The 10,001-nt window shown below is 39.2% G+C and overlaps 1 protein-coding gene across 1 annotated transcript; it reads left to right on the top strand.

Annotated features, from left to right (window-relative positions):
• The first annotated feature begins 1,047 nt into the window (after window positions 1-1,047).
• Window positions 1,048-1,900, top strand: LOC107621334 (uncharacterized protein At5g39865-like). Its single transcript, XM_016323365.3, has one exon. The coding sequence runs from the start codon at window positions 1,139-1,141 to the stop codon at window positions 1,682-1,684; it is 546 nt and encodes a 181-aa protein (XP_016178851.2). The 5' UTR covers window positions 1,048-1,138; the 3' UTR covers window positions 1,685-1,900.
• Window positions 1,901-10,001: the final 8,101 nt, after the last annotated feature.

The following is a 10,001-nucleotide window of genomic DNA, read 5'->3' as shown; positions in this document are numbered from 1 at the left end:
GCAAATTGAATATTTACGTACACGAGTGGTGTCTAATAATGATGGGTATTGGCACACTTTGTCTCCTTTGGTGTGGTCCAAGTAAGGGCACCCCCTTAGCAACATTGGAGTAGTCTTAACCAACTGAACCAGCCTCGACCATCAACCATGTGCCAAACAGAGATTAAGGCTGGCATCATAATAAAGGGGATGGATGAAATTTAGCCACTTTATTTGGTTCTAGTTGACAATTATCCTTCCATATTATTATTATTATTATTATTCCACATCCATGATTGAGGCACCTAATGGTAGGTAATGGGTCAGTCCACTCTTAATCCATCATAAAAGATTTACGAGTGGAGCCAACCATAAAAGTCCAAAACATTTCATACACAAAAATATTTCAATGAAAAATCACTCGTTATGGGTTCATCCATCGCAGAACTGATATGCACAATTTATTATTTTTATCAATAATATTTAAAAGTATTGGTTAAAAGAATAATATTAAACAATTATACTGGCCATGAAGGTAGCGTTTGGTGGAGAGACAGAGATGAAAAGACTGAAACTAAGAGACAGAGATTGAAATAAATCTCAATATTATGTTTGGTACAAAATAGGAGACATAAATTGAAACAATAATAAAACTCTAATTTAATTTGCACAAAAAGTAAAATTAAAATTAATTAATTAAAATGAGAATATTTTAGGTATAAAATATTATTAAAATTTCAGTTTCTATTTCTAAAAATTTTAGTCCCATGTGTCTTTATTTTTTAGAAGTACTGAAATACTGAAATTTTAGAGACAGATACAAAAATTTTAGTATCAGTTTCTAAACCAACAAACATGATACTAAATCTCAGTCTCTCGATCTCTATCTCGATACCTCAAAACAAACGATCTCTATCTCGATACCTCAAAACAAACGCTACCTTAGTGTTTTGGTAAATTAAAATTGTTGATTTTAGTTTTTCAGTTATTGGTACTAGAAAGGTTGTCCCCACAGCATGCAGCAAAGAAACGAAGATGGCAGAGGATTTGAACTTTCCCATTCATCACTTTATATAAGGACGTTGATTTGGAAGCTAAAAGATGGACGCAACTTTAATTTCTTAATTCTTATACATGAGATCACAGCTAGTATAGTCTGATGACAGCAATGAAGGTCCTTCAACTCAATCACAAAGGCATGGATCTGGAGAAAGAAGAAGAAGGAGGAGGAAAGCATTGGATCATTCTGTACACGACGAGCATGAGAGGGATAAGGAAAACATTTCAAGACTGCAACAGAATCAGGTTCCTTCTGAGAAGCCTCCGAGTGAAGTTTGATGAGAGGGATGTGTCCCTTCACATGGACTACAGGGATGAGTTGTGGAATCTATTTGGCGGCAAAGTCACCATCCCTCCCAAGCTCTTCATCAAGGGAACCTGCATTGGCGGCGCTGACGAGGTTCTTGCCTTGCATGAGCTCGGCTGCCTTAGGAACCTTCTAGAAGGTGCTCCCACTATCACTACCGATCATGATCACTGCCCTTGTCTTGGTTGCAACAATTTCAGGTTCTCTATTTGCTCTTTGTGCAGTGGAAGCCGCAAACTCAGCACTATTCACGCTCATCAGGATCATGACTTCTTCTTTGTTAGGTGTCCAGAGTGCAACGAAAATGGTCTTGTCAAATGCACCATTTGCACCTCCTAATAGATTTTTAATTATTAGTATCTAACTCAAAATTAAGTAGTACTACTTCTGCATCATGTTGCTTAATTAATTAGCTTAATTAATTTGTATGTCTTGCATGTTTGGTCTTTTTCAATCTCATGTATCATCATAATAATAATGATGTGCTAATAAACTTCATTGAATGTAAAAAATCATAAGCTAGCGTGCCTAATGTTGAGGTTAAGCTAATTAAGTAGTGTGAGATCGTCTATTGGCTATTCATTATTGTCGGTAAATATTAGTGAGGAATGAAATGAAAGATTGATAATCATATGGCTTAATTTTTGAGGCAGAATTTTGTAATTTTTTTTTTGTTTTTTAAAGCTAGCTAATTAATTCCGTCATGCATGAAGCATATGAAGCATGATGTAGATTGAAAAGGAAAGAAGCAATATCGGATGGGTGGGGTATAATTAGGGAGATCACAGGGACATGCACATGGCTTTTTTCTTCTTGGAAGATAATAATGAAATTAGGAAAGCAGCAACATCTACTTTAATTTGTGTGTGAAAATTAAAAAAGGTTATTATGTGTGTGGTGGACACATCAAACTAAGCCATGTAGATTTTTTTTATTATTATATTGTTATATTTCAAGAGTTATGAGTAGACTACGTCTTCATTTATATATCTAATTATCTATCATACAAATATATATATAATACATGGAGTGATACTGTAGTAATGAAATAAAGGAAAGGAATGAATACCTCATGATGTCCCTTGGAAGTTGCTCGTTTACCAAAAAGAAACAAGTGTGGTTGTAAAAGGTGATAGTCTATGTGCTAACCAACTAAAGCTCATCTAACTAATCATGTCAATGATGCCATATATAGCTAGATAAACGGCGTAATTTAATCCTGTATGCTTTCACTATTATATAAATTAGAGTAAATTTCTATTTTTCTTTTATTTTTTCAATATTTTTCAATCGTCAATTATTAATTTGTCACATATCTGAGTTTTATTTAAAATTTTATGATTGGCTAACAAATTGTTGTATATATAAGATAAAATTTGAATGTCAGACTTTTATTATCTAATTACAAATATTCTTTTATTTGTCACGAATTCCAAAGAATGAGATCCACCATATAACCCGATGAGATTAAGGCCCAAAAATGATGATATCCACCATAGGATTTTGCCATGGGATGGATGAAACCCTAAGAAAATTGTGGCTAAAATTGTGATTTGGAACTAAGGATGAAACTTGTACTTTTTATTTTATTTTATGTTATGCATTTTTCTCATTATTCCAATTGGTTTTAAAAAGTTGAACTTTTACCATGGGTGAGTTTTTTTTTTTTTTGGTAGATTGAGGGGCCAAAGGCCCACGACAAAGGAAAAACTAAACGGTTATATTACGAGGCATAGAAGCCCCAAAAACATCATCAAAAACTATGGAACTAAATAAGGGTGAAGGTGAATTCCAGTATCTAATCTCCAGGTTCTGTTCCAGGCTATGGGTAGCAAGCCAATCTGCACATCTGTTCGCTTCTCGTTAGACATGTGTGAATCTAATTTTTCAGTCTCCATCGATAAGGGTTCTTATTCTATGATATAGCGCTGAACCCGAACCCGTCTTCTCCTTGTGACTCAAAATGCTCTCCACCACCGCTTTTGAATCGCATTTCACCCACACTCTTGAAAAACCCAGCGTCCTTGCCGCCTCCAAACGAATACACACTCCCTAGAGCTCAGCTATGAAGGCTGTGCAAAAGTCAATATTTTTAGAAAATCCTATTATCCACTAGCCTTCACTATTTCTAATCACTCCACCACATCCTGCCTTGCCTGGGTTGTTTTTTACCGCTCCATCTGTATTCAATTTTACCCAACCATCAGGGGGTCTGTCCCACTTAATATTCATGAGAGTATATTGCTTAGGGTTGGATCCATTTCGCCTAAAATTTTTTTGAATTTTCAAAGCATCTTCTTGAATAATCAAGTGTGTCATTGGAGGTCTTCTATAATGATCCTGGAAGATTTCCATTTCCTCCAACTCCATAGTTTGAAACAAGCCACCATGAAAGTGTTAACCCACTCCACCTGAACTGAGCTACCCTAATCGAAGTTTAAACTCTGCTGAATCCATTCCTTCCCCTGGATATTGAAGAATAAAGGCAGGGCATCTGGTTTGACCAATCTCTTCCACACCTTCTTGGCTTCAATACAGTCTCTGAGAACATGAATTGTATCTTCGATCTGATTGTCGCAATTACAGCAATTAGGGGAATTTCCAAGCCACTTTTGCCTCCTTGAGTTCGTTGGTAGTTTCCCATGAGCAGCTATCCACATAAAATTTTTTATCCTCTGAGGTCCTTTCCAGTGCCAAATCTGATTCCACATACTGTTCTGACAAGTTGGTAGATTTGCCAGAGCTTTATAAGCCGACTTGACCGAAAATTTGCCATCCTCCGAATGTCTCCAAGCTATATTGTCATGAGGGTCAGTTTCCTTTGGAGCAGGGATCGCGTTGATTCGAAGGATGAACTCTTTGGGCAAGTACTTTCTGAGCTCCTCCATATTCCATTTGCCATCCTGAGTAACTAAATTTGAAACCCACGCTTCTTCTTCAAAATTTGGGCCATTTGTATTTGCATGCTCAATTAGACATCCATTCATGTTAAGCCAGTCCTCCTTCCAAAATCTGGTGTGTTTGCCATCTCCAACTCTGTGAACGGTACTTTCACCTATAAAGGGCCAAATCTATTGAAGAGCTTTCCATAGTCTCGAACAATTTGCTTTGGCATAAGGGTTGAGCGTTTGATCTCCTGAATTGTATTTATGCCATAACACTTTGGTCCATAATGAAGAGGATTCTGTTATCATTTCCCAACACAACTTTGCTAGGAAATCTGTATTCATAACATCTAATTTCCTTAAACCTAACCCACCAGCCTCCTTGGGAGAACACAAAGTATTCCAATTTATGAGGTGTGCCTTTCTCTTATTTTGATCGTCGCCCCAGATAAAGCGTCGCTGTTCTTTCTCCACCTGATTGCAGATAGACTTTGGGATCTTGCTATGTTGTATCGAAAAGAAGGCTATAGGTATGATGGCTGATTGCGCTAGAACCACTCTCCCTGCCATCGATAAGCTATCTCTTTTCCATCCCTGCAAACGACCCTTCACCTTATCAATAATATGATTGTAGCTTCATTTGGTGCCTCTTCCTTCCAAGATGTATGCCCCCAAATATCTACCGATTTCCCTCATCTCTTTGAAACCAGCAAGATCAACAATTTCCTGTTTCCTAGCTGGGTTAACCTTCTTGGAGAAGAAAACTTGCATTTTTTGGCCATTCACTATTTGTCCTGATGCTTCACAAAATTTATCCAAACAGGATTTAATAACCTCCATTTGGGTGCAAGAAGCTTCTCCAAAGAGCATCAGGTCATCTGCAAACATCAAATGTGAGATGGGCAGACCATGCTTACCAATCCTGAAAGGCCTCCATTCGCCCACGACAACCTTATCCTCAATCAAATGTGCTAATCTGTCCATGCAAATAACAAAAATATAGGGAGACAAAGGGTCCCCTTGCATAATACCACAGGATGGTGCAAACTTCTCTGAAGGCTCCCCATTCCATAAAACCTGGAAACTAGTTGTCCGAATACATTGCATAATAATGTGAATCATTTCTGGAGGCAGACTGAATTCCATAAGGCATTTTTCAACAAAATTCCAATTAAGATAGTCATAAGCCTTCTCTAGGTCTATCTTTATAGCCATGGACCCTTTTCTCGCATTGGATCTTCTCATACTGTGAATAATCTCTTGGGTAATTACTATATTATCTTGTATTCTTCTACCTGGAATAAAGCTCGATTGAGTGGGAGAAATTCTTTTATCAAGGACAGATTTTAGCCTATTAGAAATTACCTTAGTAATCGTTTTGTAAGTAACGTTGCATAAGGAAATAGGCTTGAATTGAGTAACGAATTCTGGTTGATCATTCTTGGGGATCAAAGCAAGGAAAGTGTTATTGGCCTGCTTAATATTACTAGGGTTGGACCAGCAATTCATGACGAAACTCTTCGAACTGCTACCTACCAGCTCCCAATTAGCTTTATAAAAACCCGCTGGTAATCCATCTTCACCAGGGGCCTTGAGAGACCCCATGGCAAATATGGCTTGTTCAATTTCATCTGCCTCTACAACTCTTTTCATTTTGAGCATGTCACCTGGTTCCATCTCCGGATAGGTAGTATGCGTATGAAGATTACAATCTCTGTTGGGATTGGTTTCCTGGAACAGATGCTTGAAATAGGCACAGACATGATCTTTGAGATTGTCCAGGTTATCTATCCAGCTACCACCAGAATCTCTTAGCTTGAAAATCTTATTTCTTATTCGGCGAATAATGGCTTTGGTGTGATAATATCTTGTATTACGATCTCCTTCAACCATCCAAGTCTCTCTGGATTTTTGTATCCAGAACATTTGTTCTCTATCCAAGATTACCTCCAGCTCTTTGTTAAGATCATCCTCCAGATTGTCCAAGAACTCGCTTCTCTCATATCTAGGGAAATTCTGAATCCCCTTCAACCTGCTAAGTAAAATCCTCTTCTGATTGAAGATATTTCCAAAAATGTTGTGGTTCCACTGCTTTACTTTCTCCACAAACACCTTTATAGATTCATCAAGGGCCAAATCTCTGTTCCAGTTATTCTTGAGAAAGGGTTGAAACTCTTTGTGCTGCATCCACATGTATTCGAACCGAAATGGCTTATTTTTCAGAACATGACTGTTACCTGTACACTTAATCAAAATGGGATGGTGATCGGATTTTATCCGCGGTAGAGTCTCTACACAAGCCTCATGAAAACAGATCCTCCAATCAGGATTGGATATGGCCCTATCCAAATGCTTGAAGACTCTTTCTCTGCCTTGCCAAATTGGACCTCTCCAGGTAAAGCGCGTACCTTGGAAACCCAAATCCATGAACCCGCACGAGTCCATCCAGTCCCTAAAACGCCTTATCTGAGCTAAGTTGGGAGGTGCTCCTCCTTTCTTTTCACTTATGTCACTGATATTGTTGAAGTCCCCGCAGAGCATCCAAGGGCAGTTCATTGTAGGGACCAGATTAGCAATATAATTTCTCAACTCCCTTTTCCTATCTTCATTTGGATTAGCATAGACGATAGTAAGGAACCATTTCTTTAGATTGTATGAAACTGAGATGTGCAAAGCTTATTCGTTTCTACTTATCTCTTGAATTGAAAGATTGGGATTATTCCACATGAGCCATATTCCTCCTGAAAACCCATGAGCATCAATCACCAAATTGAAGTTAAAACCTATTTTTTTAATAGCATTTTGTGCAACTATACCACTGCACCTCGTCTCCTGTATCGCAACTAAGTCCGGCTTGTATTGAGACATACTCTTTCAAAACTCTAGTGAAATTTGGGCTGGCAGCCCCTCTAGCATTCCACGAGAAAATAATCATCACTATAGCAAGAAAAGAAGGAAGCTTAAGGCTTCAGTGTTCAAAGGTGTACTCTGAGAACATATAGGCCCGTTTAGGCCAAGTTCATATCCTCCCCTACGGGAGCAGCATCTCTATTACCCCATTCCATCACAGCCAAAGTGCCTTCTGCCATAACCTCATCTAAGTCTGATCCAGAGAAGCACGGAACAGTTGGGTCCGGAGGTTTTGGGTTAAGGTTTGGGTCCATAGGGGTCTCCTCTATCACTGTTTCATTTGAGAGAGTGGGTTGAGATTGAAAAGGATTTGGTATGTTTGAGGAAGGCATGGGGGAAAAGTGGGCCAAGGTTTCTTTTGGTTGATTGGCCCAGGAGACTGGACCAGGCTCAGAGTTGCTACCCTCCTGATAGTTACTCGGTTTTCTCTTAGGTGTTTGGGTTGGATTACCTTAGGCCAAGGGAATTGGCTCCACAAATGTTCTTTCCGTGGACGCTTTAGTTTTCCTCATTTGACTCCCATTAAGAAACTCTTTTGGTGCGCCGTTTGGGATCACGTTGCATGAGGACACTTGCTGACGAGGACCTTTCTCATTGTCGCATCTGGCCTGCTCATAATCTGTGCCTTGTGCCAGAACCTCGTATCTTGTCGTATTCGCCATCTTTTCCATATTATTCTTCTCCCCACGATCCTTATGGCCACTATCTCCACTCTCCTTGGCAGCATATTTTCTTGTCCTTTTTTGCTTTTGTACTATCATCCATGCACCAAAATTAGGATTCTCATTAATGACATTTTTGCCCTTATCAACCTCCTTCCTCCCTGATTCCTCCTGTCCCGCCTGAGCTCCTACCTGTGCATTCTTCTTCTCCGTTTGGGCTGAAGTCGATGGCCCCGCTTGCATACAGCCTTCATTAACATGCCCAAATTTACCGCACTTGAAGCAAACCATATGTAAGCCCTCATATTCAATGAAATAGTTTTGGCCATTCACTGAATACTTGGCATCTAGAGGCTTGTTCAGATCAATCTCCACACACAGTTGATGAGCGGATAATTTATACGCTTTTTGGCATTATTTTTACATAGTTTTTAGTATGATTTAGTTAGTTTTTAGTATATTTTGATAAGTTTTTAAATAAAAATCACATTTCTGGACTTTACTATGAGTTTGTGTGTTTTTCTGTGATTTCAGGTATTTTCTGGCTGAAATTGAGGGACTTGAGCAAAAATCAGATTCAGAGGTTGAAGAAGGACTGCAGATGCTATTGGATTCTGACCTCCCTGCACATAAAGTGGATTTTATGGAGCTACAGAACTCCAAATGGCGCGCTCTTAATTGCGTTGGAAAGTAGACATCCAGGGCTTTCCAGCAATATATAATAGTTCATACTTTTCCCGAGTTTAGATGACGCAAACTGGCGTTCAACGCCAGCTTCCTGCCCTATTATGGAGTTAAACGCCAGAAACAGGTTGCAAAGTGGAGTTAAACGCCAGAAACAGATTACAAACTAGCGTTCAACTCCAAGAGAAGCCTCTACACATGTAAAGCTCAATGCTCAGCCCAAGCACACACCAAGTGGGCCCCGAAAGTGGATTTCTGCATCAATTACTCATTTCTGTAAACCCTAGTAACTAGTCTGATATAAATAGGACCTTTTACTATTGTATTAGACATCTTTGATCAGTTTTATGCTATCTTAGACCTTTATGGGGGCTGGCCATTCGGCCATCCCTGGACCATAATCACTTATGTATTTTCAACGGTAGAGTTTCTACACACCATAGATTAAGGTGTGTAGCTCTGCTGTTCCTCATGAATTAATGCAAAGTACTATTATTTTTATATTCAATTCAAGCTTATTCCTATTCTAAGATATTCATTCACACCCAAGAATATGATGAATGTGATGATTATGTGACGCTCATCACCATTCTCACCTATGAATGCGTGCCTGACAACCACTTCCGTTCTACATGAAGATGAGATAGAATGAGTATCTCTTAGGTATCTAATACAGGGGACCCAGTCCGAGATATTAAAATCTTCGTGGTATAAGTTAGAATCCATGGATGGCCATTCCTGAGATCCGAAAAGTCTAAACCTTGTCTGTGGTATTCCGAGTAGGATCTGGGAAGGGATGGCTGTGACGAGCTTCAAACTCGCGAGTGCTGGGCGTAGTGACAGACGCAAAAGGATCACTGAATCCTATTCTAGTATGATCGAGAACCGACAGATGATTAGCCATGCAGTGACAGCGCATTGGACCATTTTCACTGAGAGGACGGGATGTAGCTATTGACAACGGTGATGCCCAACATACAGCTTGTCATGGAAATGAGTATGAAGGATTGGATGAAGACAGCAGGAAAGTAGAGGTTCAGGAGGAACAAAAGCATCTCTATACGCTTATCTGAAATTCTCACTAATGAATTACATAAGTATCTCTATCTTTATTTTACGTTTTATTTATCTTTTAATTATCAAATCTCTAAAACCATTTGAATCCGCCTGACTGAGATTTACAAGGTGACCATAGCTTGCTTCAGGCCGACAATCTCCGTAGGATCGACTCTTACTCACGTAAGGTTTATTACTTGGACGACCCAGTGCACTTGCTGGTTAGTTGTGCGAAGTTGTGACAAAGTGTGATTCACGTTTGAGAGCACCAAGTCTTTGGCGCCATTGTTGATGATCACAATTTCGTGCACCAACAGTCTTGCGAATTTTCCTCGTGATTGATTGGTCGTGTTCATATCAACCTTGAGGGTTTTTCCTATCTGGTCTCCGACTGTCCCCAGAAATCTCTTATCATAGTACTCAATGGGCAAGTCAGGAAGACGGACCCATGCCGCTATC

This window comes from Arachis ipaensis, chromosome B10 (genome assembly GCF_059453495.1).
Source record: "Arachis ipaensis isolate K30076 ecotype BB chromosome B10, ASM5945349v1, whole genome shotgun sequence".
NCBI lineage: Eukaryota > Viridiplantae > Streptophyta > Magnoliopsida > Fabales > Fabaceae > Arachis > Arachis ipaensis.
Note: the sequence above shows the minus strand (reverse complement) of the source record. Positions and strands in the feature narration are given on the sequence as shown.

What these genes read in the sequence shown, in the direction of transcription:
- LOC107621334 (XM_016323365.3), top strand. Translation starts at nt 1,139, where the DNA reads ATGACAGCAATGAAGGTCCTTCAACTCAATCACAAAGGCATGGATCTG.